At 53.3% G+C, this 23,495-nt stretch overlaps 1 protein-coding gene and 1 pseudogene across 2 annotated transcripts; one reads left to right on the forward strand and one right to left on the reverse strand.

Annotated features, from left to right (window-relative positions):
* Window positions 1–6,689: 6,689 nt before the first annotated feature.
* LOC309604054 (olfactory receptor 14A16-like) lies at window positions 6,690–15,210 on the forward strand (annotated as a pseudogene). The gene is made up of 3 exons: window positions 6,690–6,734; window positions 12,022–12,975; window positions 15,154–15,210. The product of its transcript is annotated as an olfactory receptor 14A16-like (transcript).
* Window positions 15,211–17,249: 2,039 nt separating this feature from the next.
* On the reverse strand, window positions 17,250–18,185 carry LOC309604052 (olfactory receptor 14J1-like; the record flags this gene model as incomplete). The annotated part of the gene is made up of 1 exon (XM_082338977.1): window positions 17,250–18,185. The coding sequence occupies one exon, from the start codon at window positions 18,183–18,185 to the stop codon at window positions 17,250–17,252; it is 936 nt and encodes a 311-aa protein (XP_082195103.1).
* Window positions 18,186–23,495: the final 5,310 nt, after the last annotated feature.

Here is a 23,495-nt window from a genome sequence, read left to right on the forward strand (position 1 = left end):
CCTTTCCAAGTGCAGATCTCCAAACCCTTCATCCTGTCTCATTGCACGTGAGGAGGATCTCAGCGCTCCCCTCCCAGCCAGGGACACGCAGGGCTCGTTACAGCTGCCTGCATACACGGTTCAGCAGCATTTCCATACCCTTAGCATCGAGGTGTCTTCTGCACAGGGCTGCTAGATAACACAGAGAGGCCATCAGAGAGATGTGCCCTTCTGGAGGGCAGCCTGCAGCCGAGCAGGACCCACTCCCACCCTCCCAGGGAAGCAGCTGAATGTCATAAAGATGGGGTGTCCTGAAGGAAGGGTAAGCTCCCTCCCAGCCCCATACACTGCACTGCTCAGGGCCCCAATACTAGGAGGTGACGTGGAAGCTCTTGCTCCATGAATCCATCTGCACGAGAGAACACGCAGCATTGCTGTCTGAGCTGCACCTTAATCCTCGCCTGCCACACCAGTGATTGCAAGGGGAAGGACAAGGGCAGCAGGGACAAGAGGGGAAAATGCCAAAGTACTCCTGCCAAGGGAGTCAGGACAGGCAGACACAGTCAGACACTTGAGGGTTTCTCCTCTTCTGTGGTTGGGCTACTGGGAAGGAAGCTCATGATCAAGTCCCTGTGACATTAAGGGTGGGAGTATCTGCTGGGTGGGAGAGGAGACCAGGCATTGCTCTGGGGAAGGTGTCAGCACTGCAGGGAATGGCAGGGAGATGCTGAATCCCCCCTCCCATGGCATTTCTGGTAGAAGCTCCCTCTCACTCCCTGCCCATGCCTCTGCTGCCTGGAGCTCTCCCTGCCAGCAGCTGTTTCTGCATCCCCATGTCTCCTCCCTGTCAGTGCTCACAGAACCCATCCCACCCACTGTATGCTCAGCCCTGCCCTGCAGGCACCTCCTGGCAGTGGGGCACTCCCCAGACACAGCTCTGTGTGTGCAGAACCTAAGGAGCAGCTGAGAAAAGTTCTAATGAGAACTGGGGTCTCAGTGCCTTCTCCAGAGTGGAGAAAAAAATTCCCATCTCCTAATGCCCACCCAGCCAAACAGGAGGAGAAAACTCAAAGCACAAACTCATTCCCTTTCATGTGTTTCTGTCCTGTGTTTCTGCGAATGACCAGAGAAGGAACCGGGTGATGGTGCTGCTGTTGGATGGTTGCTTGCTCTGGGCGTGGGGTCCTGTTCTTAGAGGAAGAGTCAATGAAGAGTTAAGGGAAACTTCGCTGAGAAAAATCAAAGCTTTCTTTTAAATTCTCACTCTGATACAGTCTGCCTCATCCCCCACCCACCCAATTCTTTTTCCAGGAGAACTTACTTCAGCTCTGTGGCTGCAACTCTGGCTTGTGCTGGCCGAACAATCTGTGAGGAGCAGGGCCTCTGCCCGCTGCCTGCTGAGGAGTCAGCCCTGCTCTGCAGCAGTGAGTTCATGGGAACGGTGGGAGAAGGGGACAGTCCTGCTGTTCGACTTTGACAGATGAAACTGCTCCTAACTTAGAAGGGCTTGCCAGCACCTGCACTCCCAGGGCTAAGAAACAGGGATTGATGAAGGCAGCTTGAGAGGTTTGGGTTTTTTAATACTCCCCCCATTTCACCTGTGGAGTTTTCTTGGATGTCAGAAACCCTCAGCATTTCTGCTGCACTCAGGGAGAACAAAGGGAGTCCTGTGAAGCAAAAGGATTGCCTGTGGCTTAGTGTAGAAGGAGGGGAGCTGGTCTGTCCTGATTAAGGGAAAACCAGCTTATTCTCCAGCCCCACACACTGCATTGCCCACAGCCCCACAGTTGAGATGAAAGCTGGGACACTTGTTCCCATGGACACAAGTGCATGAAAGGACCCACAAAATCAGTGTGTGACTCTGCAGCTGAAACTCCACCTCCCCAGAGAGCCTGGCAGCAAGAACAAGATAACAGTAGCAATAACAGAGATCAGTGGAGAAACAAGGCAAAAGACAGTGAGGGTGTGGCTGAGAGAGGCCAGGGCAGAGGCCTCCCAGGGGAGTGTTCTTGGATGTCAGAAAGCCTCAGCATTTGTGCTGCACTCAGGGAGTCCTGCGAGGCAAGAGGAGCACCTGTGGCTTAGTGCAGAGTGAGGGGAGCTGGTCTGTCCCTCCCTCTTCCTCCCAGCTGCCCTGGGCTTGCAGCTTTCTGAGGTGGAAGGTGAGCACACTCCCATATTACCCTGAAAATCCACCAAGCACTGCTGTGAGCAGAGGGATCTACCTCAGACCACTAAAAGTCGCACCCTTTCCTAAGGTCTCAGCACCCCACTTCTAGCCCAGGACACACATGGCTCATTTCACAAACCCAACAGCATCTTCTCTGTTGTAGCATCTCTGATCTTCTCCATGCAGCCTTCAGATAACACAAAAGTGCTATAGGCCAGGTTTGCATCCTGGAGGGAAGCTCACAGCTTGGAAGGAATCCTCAAGGAGATGGCCAAGTGTCCTAATGATGGCATTTGCATGAGGGAGATTCAGCTCATTCCCCAGCCCCACAGACTGCATTGCCCACAGCCCCAGAGGTTGGATGAAAGCTGGGACATGTGTTCCCATGGACACACCTGCATGAAAGGACCCACAAGATACGCCTGTGACTCTGCAGCTGAAAATCCCATCCCCAGAGAGCCTGGCAGCAAGAACAAGATAACAATAGCAATCACACTGACCAGTGGAGAGACAAGGGAAAACACAGGGAGGTTTGGCTGAGAGAGGCCAGGGCAGAGGCATTGGGGCACTCAGACAGCGTTCCCCTTCCCCAGCTGTGCACGCCACCTCCCAGACACCACCATTGCCGGGCAGCTGCTCTCAGCCCCTGTGCTCTGCAGAGGGAACTGGGCCCGTGGCTGCAGAGCTGCACCACGGCTCTGCTGGAGCTCTGGCTGCAGAGGAAGAGGTTCACACCTTGGAGCCCCCAGCCCTGAGGGCAGAGGCTTTGGTGGGTGGGAGAGGAGGCAAGGGGGCTTGCTCAGAGGAAGGGGTCTGCATTGGAGGGGATCATATGGAGGTTTCTGTGTTTGTCCTCCCACAGCACTTCTGGTTTTAGTTTCCTCTCATTCCCAGATCCTATCCCTGCTGCCTGGAGATTTTCCTGCTGGGAGGTGTTTCCCTGTCCCATGTCTTTTCCCTGTCAGTGCTCACAGACCCCATCCCAACCTCTGTGCACTCACCTTGGCCCTCCAGAAACCTGCCTGTTTGCAGGGCACTGGCTGGGTGCACGTTCCTGTTTGCTCATGGAAAAAAGGACAGGTCACTAATCCTAATGGGTCCAGCAAAAGTAATGTTGCTTCTGTCCTTAGGCAGAGGAGTGACTGAAAACACACCAGGAGACTCCTGGAAGACCTACTGGTCACTCAAAGTTACAGTTCAGCAGTCTCAGTGACTTGTCAAAATTAAGATCTCCTTTATCATTTGTCCCCTGCCATTCCCCAAGAGCAGGAAATTAAAACGCAGACTCAGGAAAGTTCCTTATCTTTAGAGTAATTCTTGTCTTGCTCTTCTGCTTGAAACCTCCTCTTGGAAATATTCTGGAAGTGAGCTGAAGCTCTGAGCAGCCCTGACCCACACAGCACCCTCTTAACAGCAGAAGGACCCTGCCTTGCTGGGGGTCACTCTGTCCACCCACAGCTTCTCCCTGCAGAACCATGAGGAGCTCCCCGGGCAGGCTGAGTGCTGACCCTGGCAGGCGGCAGAGTCCCTGCCCCAGCACACAGCTCCCAGGGGTGCAGGGACCCTGCTCGGAAGGACAGCCCTGGGCACCCCTGGCTGCACACCCACCTTCACAGCCCTGCAGCCATCCCTGGGAGAAGGCAGCCATCACAGCCAGTCCTCTGAGGGTGCAGTGGGGAATCCCTGCTCTGGAGCATGTCCTTGTCCTCTGCACTAGCGAAACTCTGAGGGTCCTCCTGACACATTCCATAAGCTGTGGCGTGTGCCAGCTCTAGGAGGTCTTTCCAGGAACCGCAGCTGTGCTGCCTTACACCCAGAGACTTACTGTATTCAGGGCTGTGAAGATTTCTCCCGTAGTGAGCTCTCAGCTCTCCTTCCCCTCCAGATTGCCGTCTCTCTCTTCCTCACTCCTCTCCCCTCGGTGCCTGCAGGCAGTGCCCTCAGCCCTGCTGCCCTTTGCAGAGGAGCTGCTCCTGGGCAGAGCTGTCTCTCTGCAGTGCTGCCCTCTTACCATCAGCTCCCTCCATCCCAGGAGCCCAGCCCAGCTCAGCAGCAGAGGCCCAGCCCAAGGCACCACTTTCTCTGCCCCTCTGGGCTCCCTCCAGGTGTCCCTGGGGCTCCAGGGGAACCTGCTGGGAAACAGGCTGAAGTCACCTCTGATGTTCCCTCCCTCAGCTGAGAAGAGACGCTTACTTCCCGCAGCGTCATTTCTCCTATCAGGAAAAGACTTGGCATGAAATCCCCTTTTTTTGTGCCATCATTAGGCAGGACAGACAGGGAGGTGACAAGGAAAGATCTTATTTCTTCAAGATGGGGACTTATCCTCAGTTTAATGAAACAGGCATTTCATACTGGGTCTTTAGAGCTGGGGCTAGAAAGACATGCAGCTCTCTTTTGTTCTTGCCTTCTCTCTGCTCAGAAGAAAAGCCTTTGCACCCATGGGGTCTTGGACATTTGGTGCCAGGGTTTCTTATGGCGAGTCAGAGCTTGTCTGGTTCCACAGCTCTGTTGCTTCAGCCCAAATGTGCAGCAGTGCCCTCAGCCAGGGGCACAGGCAGGAGGAGCTGGAGCTGTTCCTGAGCAGACAGAGCTGTGACATGGTGGCAGAGCTCAGGACAGCTGCTCTTCAAGGACAGCATCCTCCAAGCACAGCAAGGGTCCAGATCGAAACTCAGTCTAAACTTGAAAGGCAATTGAAGGGCACCATAAGGAGTGTTTTCTGCTTCAGGAACAGTTAAAGGAAAAACAAAGATCCTTTGTGGCCACTGCTGAATTTAGGAAGAGCAGGTGTAGATAGATGTGAGATTCTGTGTGTCCTCTTTGCCTCAGTCTTCCCCAGCAAGGTCTCCCAGGCCTCTGTGACTCAGGGCAGGACTCTGGAGGAGATCAACCAGCAGTGGATGGGGATCAAGTCAGGGATGACTTGAGCAAATGCTTCCCAGTGTATGGGACAGGAGGGGCAGCATCGCAGGGAGATGAGTGAGCAGGCCAATGGCACAGCCAGGCCACTCTCCAGCATCTTCAAAGTCCATGGAGTCTGTGCAAACTCCCTGACAATGGGGAAAATGCAATCATTGCAAGCACCTTTCCAAAAAGCCCAAATGATGCACAGAGGAGTGGAAGGCTGTGCCCCAGATTGTGTTCACTTGGATCCCATTTCTGGGTGTCTGAAAGAGAAGGGACTGGGTTTACCCAGGGCTGTTTGTCTCTCGCCATCCCCTTTGCTTTCTGTGCTGAAAGGACATTACTGCTGGACCCAGGGTGAGCAGTGGTTGTCTTCTGACCTGGAAGTCAGTGAAGTTCTCAACATCACCCCCCTCCAATATTCTTGTGCCCAAGTTAGGATATTCTGCTCTGCCTGGGTGGATGTGGAGATGGGTAAAGAAGCAGACAGATTGTTGGGCTCAGAAGGCCTTTGTCTATGTGTGGTGCTCTGCCTGGAGGCACCTAGCTAGTAGGGTCCTGCAGGGGTCTGTCCTGCCACCTGCCCTGTTTAATGTGTGTTTAATGACCTGGAGGGGATGAGAGGGTGTATTTTCATAACATTTGTAGAAGACATCATATTGAGGAGAGCAGACCTGCCACTGCAAAGGACAAAGATAGGCCAGAGGGATGGGCAAAATGTAACATCGTGATTTCCTATAAAGACAAATTTGAAGTCCTGCCTTGAGGTGCACTAATCCCGGGCAATGACAGAGGCTGGCGGCTGTGTGGCTGGGTAGCAGCTCTGTGGGAAAGGCTCTGGTGGTCCTTGGATTTCATTAGGCAAAACGGGAGCCATCAGCAAAGAAGCATCTTCCTGGGGGCTTCAGACTGGACCTCAGGTAAAACTGACTAGGAGGGTGATGCTGCACTGCAGCAAGACACGCAGAGCCTCTCTGTGATCTCCATCTTTGGAGGTTTTCAGCTTTCAGCTCTACAAAGTCACAGCCGACCCGACCTGCATTTCATGGTTCCCCACTCTGTGGTGGGAGCCTGGACCGGAGACCCCTGTAGTCCCTTTTCCCACCATCTGTTCCACTCACTTGTGGCTTGCAGTGTGCCCAAGGAGAAAGGATTCAGCTGGAAGTGAGGGTCTCTCCAGCACTGGCTCCTGGGACAATTCAGGGTGGAATTGTTCTGTATGCAGGAGGTCTCTAGTCCTGCCTTTGGTTCCAAGCAGGGCCAGCTCTGAGGTCCAAGCAGGTTGCTCAGTGAATGTCAGCATCCCTGTATGCAGTCTGCACATGAGCCAGGCATCAGTGTCACCATTGCAGCAATGGAGATGAGGCACTGGACCAGCTCCCTGAACCCAGGAATCGGTGCGCCATGCCTCCTGAGATTCCTGGGAACACCTCAGCATTTTGTCCAGAGAAGTGTACCTTTTCTTTAGATGTCCTGTGAGAGATGTCCCATGAGCTCACCTTGCTCTCCATCCCTCCTTCACTCCCCACACTTGCCTGGACCTCAGGAAACATCCATGAGCCCGAAGGATGGATAAGCCTCTTGGGCTGAGGTGAAACAGGTTGAGTTTTGATTCTGAGGCAGCAGGAGAAGGAGGATGTGCAGTTCAGTGCTGGGATATGGCGATAAAGAGAGGATTCAAGTGAGTCCGTGGGCTGGGACATCTTGGGTGATTGAGGAGCATTAGCAGGGCTTTGGAAGAAGCTGCTCAGGTTATGGGGTACTCAGAGCCATTGGCAAAACCTCAGAAAACCACAGCATGGAGACCACGGTGTGATGTTCCTCCTAGTCATGGACTGCCCTACATCCACTGGATAGAGAAGGGACAGGCCTTGCCCCACTGCAGAGCTGGCAATCAGTTCCTTGCACCAAGGCACCGAATCTGCCTGCAATGCTGCCGCGTGTCTGACACACACTCACTCTGAATGGGGATGGCTTTCCTGTACAGGACCATTGCTGTCCCTGACAAATGCCTGTAGCTGCGTGTGAGAGCCTTGGCACCTCACATGACATTACGGGCCTGGAAATGGCATTACACAGAATAACTGCCCTGAATTTGATCAGGCAATGTGAGAATGTTCTTGACGCCACCACCATTAGAGTCAATGGAGATCTAGTAAACCTGGCTGATGAAAAGACAGAGGGAAACTTAGCTCTGCCTATGGTACATGACTCCATTTCAGCAGATGAATCCCTGCATAGGCTGCCCAGAAGGTAACAAATAGAGACAGGTTCTATCGTCCTAAAAGGGGGCATCTGATGTCATTTCATTTGGCCAAAGATTCCCCACCAGCCTCCAAGAAGATGTCCCCACATGCTGCCCTGTCTCTCAGCATTGCTCCACGAGGGCTTGCAGCTGGCTCCATGTACCTTGGAGCACCTCTGGAACTTCAGGTGTCACCAGGTCTTTGCATCTGAACACCTCAGGCCTGGCCTCCATCTCCATTAATGACCATGGGAGCTGAGCCAAGGAGCTCACATGCAGGTGTGTATTGTGTGCGCCCCTGAACTGAGGCAAGAGGAATCCACCTCCTGTGGGTTTGTGCTGTGCATGGGGGGAAGCTGAGGACTACAGACATGGAATGGGGGTTGAATCCCTTCCCTCAGCAATGGTAAATGAGATCATTCCCTCTCCTTGCCTGGGTGTCCTGCCTAAAGATGGGACAATGATAAGGTGGTTCTTGGACCTAACTCTTCTTCAGATGGGAGAAATGACCCTGGTGGAAGGCAATTTAACTCCCCAGCTGAGGGAGGGAACATGAGTGATGCCTTCGGCCTCTTTCACAGCAGGTTCCCCTGGAGCCGCAGGGACACCTGGAGGGAGCCCAGAGGGGCAGAGAAAGTGGTGCCTTGGGCTGGGCCTCTGCTGCTGAGCTGGGCTGGGCTCCTGGGATGGAGGCAGCTGATGGCAAGTGGGCACGAGAGACAGTTGTGCCCAGGAGCAGGGCTGTGGGCGCTGCCTGCAGGCACCAAGAGGAGATCTGCAAGGCTGAGGGAGCTTAAAGGCAGTTGGGAGTGGGAGGAGAGCTCACTGGGGGAGAAATCTTCACAGCCCTCTGCATGGTAAGTCTCTGGGTGTAGGGCAAGGCAGCTACAGTTCCTGGAGGGACCATCAAAAGCTGGCACATCCCACAGCCTATAGGATCTGTCAGGATTACTTTTAGTTTCTCTAATGTAGAGGAGCAGGATGTGCTCCAGAGCACAGCTTCCCTGCTGCACCATCAGAGGGACAGAACATGACGACTGCCTTCTCCCAGGGATGGTTGTGGAGGTGTGCATATGGGTGTTCAGCCAGGGGTGCCCAGGGCTGTCCTTCAGAGCAGGGTCCCTGCACCCCAGGGGGCTGTGTGCTGGGGCAGGGACTCTGCCGCCTGCCAGGGTCAGTACTCAGCCTGCCCGGGGAGCTCCCCACTGAGCTGAGGGGAGAAGCTGTGGGTGGAAGGAGTGAGCCCTGGCAGGGCAGGGTCCTGCCAGGGTGGGTGCTGCATAGGTCAGGGCTGCTCACAGCAGCAGATCACTACAGGGCATTCCCAGGAGAAGATTTTCCAAGAAGCAGAGCAAAGCACGGGCTACCCAAAAGGGAAGGATCCTGTTCTTTCAGTCTTCTGCTCTGGGTTATCTGGGTGGGCAATGGGACACAGAAATTCATCTCTCTGTTCTGGAGGAGGCACTGAAATTGCAACTCTTTTACTCTTCAAAGTGAATAAACCAGGCAGTATCAGAAGTCAACATACCGTGGCTTACAGACAGCATCAGTATCACTTTTCCAGCCACATCAGGTTTGCTCTGAGGTTCCCATCAGAGCCTGCACACACAGAGATGCCCCTGGGCAGTGCCCCGCTGCTGGGAGGTGCCTGCAGGGCAGAGCTGAGCACACAGCGGGTGGGATGGGCTCTGTGAGCACTGACAGGGAGGAGGCTTGGGGCCAGAGAAACAGCTCCTGGCAGGGACAGCTCCAGGCAGCAGGGACAGGGGCAAGGGGTGGGGGGACACTGCAAACAAGCAGTGGGGGAAGGTGCTCTTCGGCAGCTTTCTTGTTGTCTTTCACTGTAGATATCTTCTGGGCGTTGTCTGCTGGGCGGTGCTCGGGCTCTCTCTTTGGAACATGTCATCTTCGGGACCCCTGACTGTCTGCTTTGCCTGTCCTGCTGGGCTTGCGAGCTGCCCCCAGAAAGGCACAGCTCTCCTGTAGGATCCTAGGGAGTGCTGAGCCTTTCCTTGGGGGTTGGCACCCTCCTCTCAGGGTCCTTTGCTTCTCTCTGTGAGGGGTCCTGTCCTGCTCTCTTCATCGCAACTCCATCTCTGGGCTGGGACAGAGATTACAGATCTGCCCATTGAACCAGTGCTTCCCTGCTGCCATACAAGTTCAGTTGTTTGGGGTTTTTAAAGAGAAATTTGTGAGTGAAGTCATCTTCAAGGCAGCACAAGTGAAAGGACAGCACTGATGGGAAAAAAGACTGGTGGGCAGAGAGCTCAGAGAGATTTGGCTGGGACTCAGGAATAAAAGGAGAGTTATGATCTGTGGAAGAAGGGGCAGGCAACTCAGGAGGACTACAAGGATGTTGTGAGGTTACACAGGGAGAAAATTAGAAGGGCCAAAGCCCAACTAGAACTTAATCTGGCTACTGCCGTAAAAGGCAGTAAAAAAATGTTCCTATAAATACATTAGCAACAAAAGGAGGGCTAAGGAGACTCTCCATCCTTTATTGGATAGTGACAAAGGATGAGGAAAAGGCTGAGGTACTTAATGCCTTCTTTGCCTCAGTCTTTAATAGTGAGACCAGTTGTTCTCGGGGTACCCAGCCCCCAGAGCTGGAAGACAGGGACAGGGAGCAGAATGAAGCCTCCATAACAGAAGGGGAAATGGTCAGCGACCTGCTACACCATGTAGACACACACAAAGTCTATGGGGCCAGATGGGATCCACCCGAGGGTACTGAGGGAGCTGGCAGAAGTGCTCACCAAGCCACTTCCAATCATTTATGAGCAGTCCTGGCTAAGTGGGGAGGTGCCAGTCGACTGGAGGTTAGCAAATATGACGCCCATCTACAAGAAGGACCGGAAGGAGGACCTGGGGAACTACAGGCCTGTCAGCCTGACTGTGGGGCCAGGGAAGGTAATGGACCAGATCATCCTGAGTGCCATCACGCGGCACGTACAGGACAACCAGGGGATCGGGCCCAGTCAGCATGGGTTTATGAAAGGCAGGTCCTGCTTGTCTAACCTGATCTCCTTCTATGACAAGATGACCTGCTTAGTGGATGAGGGAAAGGCTGTGGATGTTGTCTACCTGGACTTCAGTAAAGCCTTTGACACTGTCTCCCACAGCATTCTCCTGGAGAAACTATCGGCTCATGGCTTGGGCCCACGTACACTTTGCTGTGTAAAAAACTGGCTGGATGATGAGGCCCAAAGAGTGGTGGTGAACAGAGATCAATCCAGTTGGTGGCTGGCCACAAGCAGTGTTCTCCAGGGCTCAGTATTGGGCCTACTTCTGCTTAATATCTTTATCAATAATCTGGATGAGGGGATCGAGTGCACCCTCAGTAAGTTTGCCGACGACACCAAGTTAGGAGGAAGTGTTGATCTCCTGGAGGGCAGGAAGGGTCTACAGAGGGATCTGGCCAGGCTGGATCGATGGGCCGAGGCCAACTGTAGGAGGTTCAACAAGGCTCAGGGCCAGGTCCTGCACTTGGGTCACAACAACCGCACACAACGCTATAGGCTGGGGGAAGAGTGGCTGGAGAGCTGCCTGGCAGAAAAAAATCCTGGGGGTGTTGGTTGACAGCCGCCTGAACATGATCCAGCAGTGTGCCCAGGTGGCCAAGAGGGCCAATGGCATCCTGGCTTGTTTCAGGAATAGTGTGGCCAGCAGGACTAGGGGAATGATGGTCCCCCTGTACTCAGCACTGGTGAGGCCACACCTCGAGTACTGTGTTCAGTGTTGGGCCCCTCACTACAAGAAGGACATTGAGGTGCTGGAGCTTGGCCAAAGATGAGCAATGAAGCTGATGAAGGGTCTGGAGAACAGGTCCTATAAGGAGTGGCTGAGGGAGCTGGGGTTGTTTAGTCTGGAGAAGAGGAGGCTGAGGGGAGACCATATTGCTCTCTGCAACTACCTGAAAGGAGGCTGTAGTGAGGTGGGGGTCAGTCTCTTCACCCAAGTAACAAGCGATAGGACAAGAGGAAATGGTTTAGATTGGATATTAGGAAAGATTTCTTCCCCGAAAGGGTTGTCAAGCAGTGGAACAGGCTGCCCAGGGAAGTGGTTGAGTCCCCATCCCTAGAGGTATTTAAACGACACGTGGACATGGTGCTTAGGAACATGGTTTAGTGGTGGACTTGGCAGTGCTACATTAACGGTTGGACTCGATGATCTTAAAGATCTTTTGCAACTTAAATGATTCTATGATTCCATGATTCTGTAACACTGCAGCTCTCCTGACTCTGCACTAAGCTACAAATATCTGAGCCCTTTTGTATGTCCTGTCTCAAGACTCTTCACATTTTCAGTCACAAAAATGAGGATTTCTATCCCTAAATAAGATACCCACCGGTTGTGATGGTGGAAAATAAAAACCACAAACAAAATTATTATAAAGACTTGCTAAGCCTCTTTTCTGCAGCCCACACTCTTCGGAGTCACGAGTGCAGATATCGAACTTTTCCGTTAAAGGTGGATTACGTCTGACATTCCTTGAGAGCAATGGAGCTGTCACAAACCAGCTCCCATGTAGCCACTGCAGCAGAGCAAAGCTGACTCCTCAGCAGCACGTGAGCAGAGGTCCTGCTCGGTACACCACACTCAGCCAGCGCAGACCAGAGAAAGGAAATGCACTTCACTTGGAGGGTATTGCGATGAAAAATGGAATGGTTTTGCTCAGAGGAGTCTGTCTTGATTTTAACCTGTCCCTTCATTTTTTGAGTAGTGCCCCCATGCACAGCCAAAGTCCAACAGCAGCTCTGTCACCCAGTTCCTCCTCCTGGCATTCGTGGACACAGGGAGCTGCAGCTCTTGCACTTCTGGCTCTTCCTGGCCATCTACCTGGCTGCCCTCCTGGGCAACGGCCTCATCATCACCACCGTAGCCTGCACCCACCAACTCCACACCCCGATGTACTTCTTCCTCTTCAACCTCTCTGTTCTTGACATGGGCTGCATCTCCACCACTGTCCCCAAAACCATGGCCAATTCCCTCTGGGACACCAGGGACATCTCCTTCTTGGGATGTGCTGCCCAGCTCTTTCTGCTTTTCTTCTTCCTTGGAGCAGAGTGTGCCCTTCTCACTGTCATGGCCTATGACCGTTTTGCTGCCATCTGCAAACCCCTGCACTACGGGACCCTCCTGGGCAGCAGAGCTTGTGTCCACATGGCAGCAGCTGCCTGCGGCAATGGGTTCCTCAATGCTCTCCTTCACACTGCCAATACATTTTCACTGCTGCTCTGCAATGGAAATGCTGTGGGCCAGTTCTTCTGTGAACCTCCACAGATCCTCAAGCTCTCCTGCTCCCACTCCTACCTCAGGGAAGCCAGGCTCCTTATTTTAAGTTCTTTGTTAGCCTTTGGGTGTTTTGTTTTCATTGTGCTGTCCTATGTGCAGATCTTCAGGGCCGTGCTGAGGATCCCCTCTGAGCAGGGACGCCACAAAGCCTTTTCCACGTGCCTCCCTCACCTGGCCGTGGTCTCCCTGTTTGTCAGCACTGGCATATTTGACTACCTGAAGCCCCCCCTCCATCTCCTCCCCATCCCTGGATCTGGTGGTGGCAGTGCTGTACTCGGTGGTGCCTCCAGCAGTGAACCCCCTCATCTACAGCATGAGGAACAAGGAAACGAAGAATGCAGTGTGGAAACTATTTGATTACAAGCTACTTCATATTAAGAAGGTGCCCATTGTCCTACTCGGGCTCCCACAGTATCACAGGAATAGCCTGGACTGACTTTTCTTCATACGTGTCTTTATTTTTCCTTTGTGGGATATTTGGGGGGTTGTTTTTTTGTTTATACCTGTGATAATATTATTCTTGGTCTCCTACCTGCCTTTTCTTGACCCAAAGTCCTCATGTACATATGGATCCAGGCTCGCCATTTAGATAAACTCCATAAAGAAACGAGTAGAAAATTATTTGTCTCAGCTCCCGTCTCTTCACATCTCCTCTGGAGCCGGGGGAACAGCCCCAGCCTGCAGGAGGGGTTCAGGAGGCAAATGCCCAGCTTCCTCACGGAGAAGCAGCCCTGGTGGGCACTATCCCTCTACTGCGTGTGAGTTGGGGCTGCTGCTTTCCTGGAGCCATGGCCAAGGACAGCAGCAGGACATGGCTTTTTCAGTGCTGGTCTCTCCTCAATTCCACACTGTTCTGCTGTGCCCTTTTATTTGTGCTGCCCCTAAGGTCTCGTGCAACTTGTGACAGTCCTGTTATCTGTACGGTGGCATCCCTGTGGCTGAGGGCAGGAGCAGGCCACGTGAACCACTCTATCAGAGCTGGTCTCCATGCAAGCACCATCATAACCAAAGGGGCTCCTCAGGACAGGGCCAGAAGGCTGGAGGCCTCTTCCAAAGCTGGTGTCAGGAATACACGCAATAGGGTTCTCCCTCAGAAGGACTTTTGCTCTTCTGAGCTTCTGATGGATTCAGGGTGACAATCTGAGAGTCCCACGGTGATGTGTTAGGGACCAAGGCGCGGATGAAGACCTCCCTTCTTGGCTGCATATGTCCACTGAATGAGCAACCGGTCTTTGACTTATCTGCCTGGTGCTGTCCCACCTGCAGTGGGGCTGATGGCAGATGCCATCCTGAAGAGGAACTGAGAGCTCCCAGGAGAGCTCAGGGGATCTCCAGGGACAGTGTGTGTGCATCTGGGTGGGCGGTGAGTGGCACCTCATAAAATGAGTGACCATCCAAGGAGGAGTGTCCCGGAGGAAAAGGTGAACGTGAGGAGCCCACAGGCTAACAAGGGCCCTACAATGGCAGGAGAGGCTGTGAGGAGACAGCAGGCAAAGGGCCATAAGACTGGAGAGTGTTTCAGGGCAACCTCTTGGAAACCCCATCGGCTGGATCCAGTGCAGCCATCCCCTGCCCTGTGTGCCATTAGAGACACCCCATGGTCCTGCCCAGCCCTGTCCTTGGCTCCTGAGCAATCAGGGATGATGGAAAAGGGCTCAGCAGCAGTGATCCTGCTCCAGCTGGGTCTGCTTCTGACCCTGACCAGCATGGCCAGTGCAGGGTCACCCCATGGCCCAAGGGCACCACAGCCCCCTCCCTCTGCAGAGCAGCACTGCCAACATGGGGCCTTGCAGGAACCAGGAATGTCTGGCCAGGCCAGCACAGACATGCTGACCTGGGGAAAGGCTCTCTGGAGAGCAGGGATGACCGTGGAGAAGAGCAAGGGAGCATTTCTATGGCTGCAGGGGGGAATCCATGAGAAAGAGAAACCTCTTTCTGCAGGCACCCACTCGGGGCAGGCTGCTCTGTGCCCTGGCCAGGACTCCTGTGCTGGCATGAGGTGAGGGGCTGACAATGATGGGGCATGGTCAGTCTGTGGTGGGCATGTCCTGGACCAGAGACCATGCTTCCTGCCGTTTCCCTAACCTCCAATTCCTCATGCCATGGTGAGCCTCCAGCCCTGGGGCTGATGGGCAGGCTGAGACTCCTCCCTGCCCGACAGGAGCTGCTGTGCCCTTCAGAGGGGCTGGGGCTGTGGGGTGAGTGCCCAGAGCTCTGCAGCACCCTGTGGCGGTGTTGTGGTTTAACCCCAGCCAGCAACTAAGCACCACACAGCTGCTCACTCACTCCCCCCAAGTGGGATGGGGGAGAGAATCAGAAGAGTAAAAGTGAGAAAACTCATGGGTTGAGATAAAGACCGTTTAATAGGTAAAGCCAAAGCCGCGCACACAAGCAAAGCAAAGCAAGGAATTCATTTACTACCTCCCATCGTCAGGCAGGTGTTCAGCCATTCCCAGGAAACCAGGGCTCCATCATGCGTAACGGTTACTGGGGAAACCGAAGCAGTCCGGTCAAGGGGTTAAGCGCATCTGTCACACTCTGCCCCACTGTCAGCCCACAGGCACCACCTCAGTCCCTCTGCGCGGGGTGTTGGGTGTCTCCACGGGCCCTCCCTTGAGCCCATGCAGGGACCCCAGTGCATCCCACATCCTGGCTGCACAATCCCAGGGAACCCTGGTGAGGCCCCACTTAGAGCGTAGGTTATGATTGTTGTGGTGGGTTGACCTCAGCCAGACCCACCCTGCTTTTCACTCACTGCCCTCTCCTAGAGGATGGAGAGAAGGAAGGAAAATGTCTCATGGATCAAGAGAATGACACCTTAATAAGAAAAGAAAAAGCTATGTGTGCAAGCAAAGCAAAAAAGAGGAATTCATGCACCAGTTCCCGGGGGCAGGCAGATGTTTAGCCACTTGCTGGGGGGCAGAGCCTCAGCACACATAACACTGGCTTGGGAAGACAAACACCATAACAACAACAAGCACCCCTTCCTCCTGCTTTTGCCAAGGTTTTATCGCTGAGCACAACATGCTTTGGTATGGAACAGCCCTTGGGTCAGTTCAGGTCTGCTGTCCTGGCTGTCTTCACTCCCATTTTCTTGCCCCTCCACCCCACAAGCCTACTGTCTTCTGTAGGGGGTGTTTGAGAGAGAAAGCCTTGATGCTCTGCGAGCAGTGTTCAGCAATAGCCAGAACCCTGGAGTGGTATCGATGGCAAAGGGTGTATTCGGAGTGAGGAATAGATTCTCTTGCGTGATCTCCATGAGCTCAGTCGGTAGAGCATGGGACTCTAAATCCCAGGGTCGTGGGTTCGTGCCCCACATTGGGTGCCAAAAAGGACTGTCGTCGTTTAACCCCAGTTAGCAACTAAGCACCACACAGCTGCTCACTCGCTCCCCCACAGTGGGATGGGGGAGAGAATCAGAAGAGGAAAAGGGAGAAAACTCATGGGTTGAGATAAGAACAGTTTAATAATTGAAGTACAATAAAACAGAACAGTTTAATAGGTAAAGCAAAAGCCGCGCGCACAAGCAGAGCAAAGCAAGGAATTCATTCACTCCTTCCCATGGGCAGGCAGGTGTTCAGCCATCCTCAGGAAAGCAGGGCTCCATCACGCGTAGCGGTTACTTGGGAAGACAAACACCATCACACAGACCGTCCCCCCCTTCCTTCTTCTTCCCCCAGCTTATATACTGAGCATGACGTCACATGGTATGGAATAACCCTTTGTCCAGTCTGGGTCAGCTGTCCTGGCTGTGCCCCCTCCCAGCTTCTTGCACCTGGCGGAGCATGGGAAGCTGAAAAGTCCTTGACCAGTGTAAGCACTACTTAGCAACTACTTAGCAACAACTTAACACAGCAGGAACCAAAACATCAGTGTGTTGTTCTCATCATTGTTCTCATGCTAAACCCAAACCACAGCACTATACCAGCTACTAAGAAGAAAATTAACTCTATCCCAGCTGAAACCAGGACAACATCGCTTTGTACCCTGTCCCCCTTCTGTTCCTCCTACTTGACACAGCCTCCCCCACGTCCTGGAACCTACCCAGCCCTATCCACACCCCATGTGGGCTTTCGCAGACATCCCTGACCCAGGGTCTGCCAGGGTCTGGACAAGGAGAGAGGTCGAGCAGGGCTGGCCATTCCCCCAGTGCAGGCCCTGAGCCCAGCAGGAGGAGGCAAAAATGGCCATGCAGCAAAACTCACCCATAAACCTGTGGAGATTGGCCAGTGCTGGAAGTGGCTGAATAGGGAGGCCACCAGTGAAAGCTCCCTCCAGTCCCATTCCCGAACACATCGCGCTGAGCCCTACTGCCCTCAGCCCATGGAGAACACCAGCACAGCAGCACGGCCTCGTGGGGGACAACTTCCTCAGCCTGTTCCTGACCTCAGCTTTGGAAGAAGAGCCCAACCTCCAGACACCAGCACTGAGGAAATCCCCTTGTATTACAGAGATGTGACATGGGAGGCCAGCTGTGCCATTGGGCAAGACACATGTGCAAAGACCTTTGTGTCAGACACAGTGGGTTCATGCCTCTGGAGAAGTGGAGTGCATGCAGACATTCCTGGAGAAACAGAATTATCATAGATAAAATGCCCGAAGCACAGGAGATTCCCCAGATGCATTGGAAATCACTTGTGAAGAGACATGGGATGCTTATTGCTGCTGAAAGACTATGGATTGAATGAGCTTCTTCAGTGCGTCTTTGAGCTCCTGGTTCCTCATGCTGTAGATGAGGGGGTTCACTGCTGGAGGCACCACTGAGTAGGAAATAGCCACCATCAGATCCAGGGATGGGGAGGAGATGGAGGGGGGCTTCAGGTAGGCAAACACGCCAGTGCTGAGAAACAGGGAGACCACGGCCAGGTGAGGGAGGCACGTGGAAAAGACTTTGTGGCGTCCCTGCTCAGAGGGGACCCTCAGCACGGCCCTGAAGATCTGCACATAAGACAGCACAATGAAAACAAAACACCCAAAGGCCACAAAGACACTACCCACAAGAAGCCCAGCCTCCCTGAGGTAGGAGTGTGAGCAGGAGAGCTTGAGGATGTGGGGGATTTCACAGAAGAACTGGTCCACAGTATTGCCCTTGCAGATGGGTAGTGAAAATGTATTGGCCGTGTGCAGGAGAGAATTGAGAAACCCAGTGCCCCAGGCAGCTGCTGCCATGTGGACACAAGCTCTGCTGCCCAGGAGGGTCCCGTAGTGCAGGGGTTTGCAGATGGCCACGTAGCGGTCATAGGCCATGATGGTGAGAATATAATACTCTGCTCCTACCAAGAAGGCAAACAGAAAGACCTGGACAGCACATCTCATGTAGGAGATGTCTCTGGTGTCCCAGAGGGAATTGGCCATGGATTTGGGGAGAGTGGTGGAGATGGAGCCCAGGTCAAGTAAAGAAAGGTTGAGGAGGAAGAAGTACATGGGGGTGTGGAGGCGGTAGTCGCAGGCTACGGTGGTGATGATGAGGCCATTGCCCAGGAGGGCAGCCAGGTAGATGGCCAGGAAGAGCCAGAAGTGCAAGAGCTGCAGCTCCCGTGTGTCTGCGAATGCCAGGAGAAGGAAGTGGGTGATTGAGCTGTTATTGGACATCTGCTGTCTCTGCACATGGGGATCTGTTCAAGGAGGTAGAAGAAGGGAGAAGTTAGGGCAGACTGCTTTCAGAAAAATCTACTGACTTTCTTATAGAAACCCCTCGAACTGCTTTTCACTTTTCAGGAAGAGCTTTGGTGAGCTCTGGTTAGTGGTGGCTGAGGGTGCCCCAGGGAGCAGCGGGCTCTGCTGGGGGCTCTGCAGGACTCAGTCCTGCCATACAGCAACAGGTAAATAGGAACTCGGGGTGATCTCAGATTAAATCTACTTGTGATATCAAAGAGATTTTCAGCATTGTGGCTCCCAATTCACCTGACTGCAGAGCAGAGCTGTGGGGAGTTTGGGTTGTGCCTTCTGTTCTAGTTGCCCCAGCACAGCTGAGGAGTGGTTTGAATGCAGCAATGCCTGGCATTTCTGCTGCACTGCAAGGGAAACCTTGTGGGTGCTGAGATTGGGCACAGGGACTGTCCCTTAGTGCAGAGTGAGGACAGCCGCTCTGTCCCTCAGCCCTGCTCTCAGCTGCCCATGTCTCTGCTATCTGGAGCTCTTCTTGGCCACGATCCCTTTCTCTGTCCCCACATCTCCTCCCTCTCCATGCTCACAGACCCCATCCCACCTGCTGTGTGCTCAGCTCTGCCCTGCAGGCACCTCCTGGCAGCAGGGCATTGCCCAGGGGCATCTCTGTGTGTGCAGGGGCTAAGGAGCAGCTCAGACAAGTCCTGACGAGAACTGGGGTCTCATTGCCTTCTGCAGAGCAGAGAAATAAATTCCCATCTCCCACTGCCCACCCAGCCAACCAAGAGTTGAAAAACTCAAAGCACAGATTTCTTCCCTTTCAGGCAATCTCCTACCTTGACATCCCTCTTTAAAATGACCCTCTGCAAATGTCCTCCAGGTGATGTAGAAGTCTGAGCAGCCCTGACCCACGCTGCACCCTCTGGGCAGCAGAGGGATCCTGCCCTGCTTCCACCCACAGGTTCTCCCCGCAGCTTTGAAGGGCGCTCCCTGGGCAGGCTGAGTGCTGACCCGGTCAGACGGCAGAGTCCCTGCCCTGGTGCACAGCCCACTGGGGCGTGGTGACCCTGCTCTGAAGGACAGCATGGGCACCCACAGGTGCACACCGATCTTCAAAATCCCAGAAGAAGGGAGCCATCATGCCCTATCCTTCTGACAGTGCACAGAGAAGTCCTCTTCTGCAGCACGTCCTTCTCCTCTACATTAGAGAAACTCTGAGAATCCTCCTGAAAATCGTATAGGCTGTGGGATGTAGCAGCCTTTGGAGATCCCTCCAGGAACACCAGCTATATTGTCGTGCAGCCAGAGACTTACCATGTAGAGGAATGTGAAGATCTCTCCCATGCAGTGAGCTTTCAGCATCCTCCCACTCCACACTGCCTTTACAGTCTCTCTGCCTCATTCCTCTCCTCTCAGCACTTGCAGACAGTGCCCTCAGCCCTGCTGCCCTTTGCAGAGGAGCTGCTCCTGGGCAGAGCTGTCTCTCTGCAGCGCTGCCCACTTGCCAGCAGCTCCCTCCATCCCAGGAGCCCAGCCCAGCTCAGCAGCAGAGGCCCAGCCCAAGGCACCACTTTCTCTGCCCCTCTGGGCTCCCTCCAGGTGTCCCTGGGGCTCCAGGGGAACCTGCTGTGAAACAGGCTGAAGTCACCTCTGATGTTCCCTCCCTCAGCTGAGAAGAGACGCTTACTTCCAGCACTGTCATTTCTCCTATCAGGAAAAGACTTGGCATGAGAATCCCCTTTTTTTGTGCCATCATTAGGCAGGACAGACAGGAAGGTGACAAGGAAAGATCTAATTTCTTCAAGCCTGGGATTTATCCTCAGTTCAATGAAATAGGCACCTGGGGCTAGGAAGACATGCAGCTCTGTTTTGCCCACACCATGTCTCTGCTTTTGCACCCACGGGGTCTTGGATGTTTTGTACCAGGGTTCCTTACAGCAAGTCAGAGCTTGCCTGGTCGCACAGCTGCAGTGCTTCAGCCCATATGAGCAGCAGTGCCCTCAGCCAGGGGCACAGGCAGGCAGAGCTGGAGCTGTTCCTGAGCAGACAGAGCTGTGACATGGTGGCAGAGCTCAGGACAGCTGCTCTTCAAGGACAGCATCCTCCAAGCTCCGCAAGGGTCCAGACTGAAACTCAGTCAAAACTTGAAAAGCAATTGAAGGGCACCATAAGGAGTGTTTTCTGCTTCAGGAACAGTTAAAGGAAAAACAAAGATCCTTTGTGGCCACTGCTGAATTTAGGAAGAGCAAGTGTAGATAGATGTGAGATTCTGTGTGTCCTCTTTGCCTCAGCCTTCCCCAGCAAGGTCTCCCAGGCCTCTGTGACTCAGGGCAGGACTCTGGAGGAGATCAACCAGCAGTGGATGGGGATCAAGTCAGGGATGACTTGAGCAAATGCTTCCCAGTGTATGGGACATGAGGGGCAGCATCGCAGGGAGCCGAGTGAGCAGGCCAATGGCACAGCCAGGCCACTCTCCTTCATCTTTTAAAGGTCATGGAGTCTGTGCAAACTCCTTGACAATGGGGAAAATGCAATCATTGCATGCACCTTTCTAAAATGCCCAAAGGATGTGCAGAGGAGCAAATGGCTGTGCCCCAGATCATGTTCACCTGGATCCCATTTCTGGGTGTCTGAAAGAGAAGGGGACTGGATCTACCTAGGGGAGCTTGTCTCTCCCCATCCTCTTTGCTTTCTGTGCTGAAAGGATATTACTGCTGGACCCAGGGTGAGCAGTGGTTGTCTTTTCACCTGGAAGTCAGTGAACTTTTCAACATTACCCCTCCACAACATTCTTGTGCCCAAGTTAGGATATTCTGGTCTGCCTCAGTGGATAAGTAGATGGGTAAATAACCAGATGGATGGTCAGGCTCAGAGGGACGTGGTGAATGCGTGGTACTCTGCCTGGAGGCATCTAGCTAGTAGGGTCCTGCAGGGGTCTGTGCTGCAACCTTCCCTGTTTAACGGGCTTTTAATGACCTGGAGGAGATGAGAGAGTGCTTTTTCATAACATTTGTAGAAGACATCACGTTGAGGAGAGCAGACACTGCACTGGAGGGCAGGGTGGCCATCCCAAAGGACAAAGACAAGCTGGAGTGATGGGCCAATAGGAACCTCAGGATAGGCAGTAAGTTGTGCCCTTGAGGACGACTAAGCCCATGACACAATATCGTCCAGGGACTGCCCAGGTGGGCAGCAGCTCTGTGGAAAGGCTTTGGTGGTCCTTGGTTTCCATTAGGCAAAAGAGGAGCAATCAGGAAAGAGGGCCAACAGCATCCTGGGCTTTATGAACCGGAGCACAGCCAGTCTGCTCAGCACTTTTGACACCATATCTGGAATATTTTCCTAGGTTTTGACATGCCACAATACCAGAGAGACCTCAACATACTGGAACCAGTTCAGTGGAGGGCCACCAAGGTCAGTAGGATAGGAGAACTTTTATTGTAAGAAGAGGCTTAGAGAGCTGGGCTTGTTCAGACGGGAGTAGAGAAGATCTTGTGAGAAACATGTAGCAGCATTACACAGTTCCCAGGAAGATGGAGTCAGGCTCATGTCCATGACACAAGGACAAGAGGCAATGGGCTGAAACAAGAGAGGGTCAGGCTAGATAGAGAGAGAAACTTTCTCAGCATAAGGATAGTCAAGCAGTGAAAGCTGTTTCCCAGGGAGCGTGCACTGGGATCCTTGAATGTGATCAAGATGTGCTTAGATAAAGGCCTGAGTACTCTGTCTGACCCTGCTTTGAGCAGGAGGTTGGTCCAGACACCTCTCGAGGTCCCTTCCAGCCTGAATGATGCTGTCCTTCCTTCCCTTTCATGGTTTCCAATTAGAGAGAGAGCGCTCAGGTTCTCCCTGACCCCAGAAGTCATTCACATCAGGTTGAGGGCTGCTTCACAGGTGTCCCCAAACAGTCATGACCACATCCTTTGCTTCCCTTTTCCTTTGCCCAAAGCCAACTTCTTCTCTTTTACTGTTTTTATACCCTCCAAAAATAAGAGCCTACAGTGTTAATCCTTTCAGAGCCAGTTGCTCAAGGAATGTCAGCATCCATGTAGAGAGTCCAGAAATGACCTGGGCATTGAAGCCATCATTGCGGAAAGAAAGACGAGGCATTTGACCGGTCCCTGAGCCCTGGAATCTGTATGCCATGCCTCCTGAGATTCCTGGCAACACCTAAAATTTCAGTTCACAGAAATGTGAGTCCTCTTTAAGTGTCCAGGAGAGAGGGACAAGAGAGCATGGTACAGTTTCCCAAATGCCATGACAGTGCCCAAAGCATCATTCCCTTGGATGTTTCTGTGATTTCCCTAAAAACGGCAGGATCTTTTTTTTTTTTTTTTTTTTTTTAAATAAAGCAGGAAGATTATAAAAAGCACGAGGAAGATCCAAAATGCTCAAGGCCTCTTCTGAAGAGTCAGTGGCCCTGAGCAGCAGTGATTGGCCTTGTGTCTGGGAAAGAGGGTTGGGAGAAGTCAAGGAGAAACAAGCTGATGGCTGATGGTGTTAGCAAATCCTTAAAACCATGTCTGAAGCCAGCAATGGAAAGCAGTGGATGTCTGATGGTGGAGGAGGAAGAAGAAGATTGTCCTGGGAAGATGGCAGGACGGAAGGCCCCTCCTGTGCAAATCAGGGATGATACAGGCATTTCCATCGCATGTGCATGGCTCAGCCTGACAGATGGGGAACGCCCACTGCTTGGGGGTGTCTGTGCTCAGTCGTGCCCCATGACCTGACCTGGCTCTCCTCCCCTCCTTCACTCCTCACACTTGGGTGGGTGTCAGGAAACCTCCCTGAGCCTGGAGGATGCACAGCCCTCCTGGGGTGAGGTCCCACCACTGCAGGGGAAGAGGAAGGGTTGGTGAGACACAGGGGCATGCAGGGGGAGAGCAGTGCAGGTGCAGCAGTGAGTGTGTTAAAAGCAGGAAGAAGACTTGACATGTCGGGGGCTGTCATGCTGAAGTGAAGTAGGTTGAGTCTTGATTTGGAGGCAGCAGAAGCAGGAGGATGGGCAGTTGAGTGCTGGGCTGTGGAGCTAAACAGAGGATTCTAGCATGTCTGGGGCTTGGAACTCTTGGGTGAGAAAGCAGCACTAGCAAGGCTTTGGAAGAAACGGGATGGGTTGTGGGGAACTCAGAGGCATTGGGAAATGCTCAGAAACACAGAGCTTGGTGCTGGAAGCAAGGAAGCAGGCACAGGCACAGGTGGGGATGGCCAAGGGCCTTGGTGGGGCTTTGACACCCCAACAGAACTGGGACCCTTGTCCACTCAGCTATGGCTTCTGTCTCTTCCACTGAGACC

The sequence above is a fragment of the Platalea leucorodia genome, assembly GCF_965183815.1.
Source record: "Platalea leucorodia genome assembly, contig: HAP1_HAP1_SCAFFOLD_320, whole genome shotgun sequence".
NCBI classification, from domain to species: domain Eukaryota; kingdom Metazoa; phylum Chordata; class Aves; order Pelecaniformes; family Threskiornithidae; genus Platalea; species Platalea leucorodia.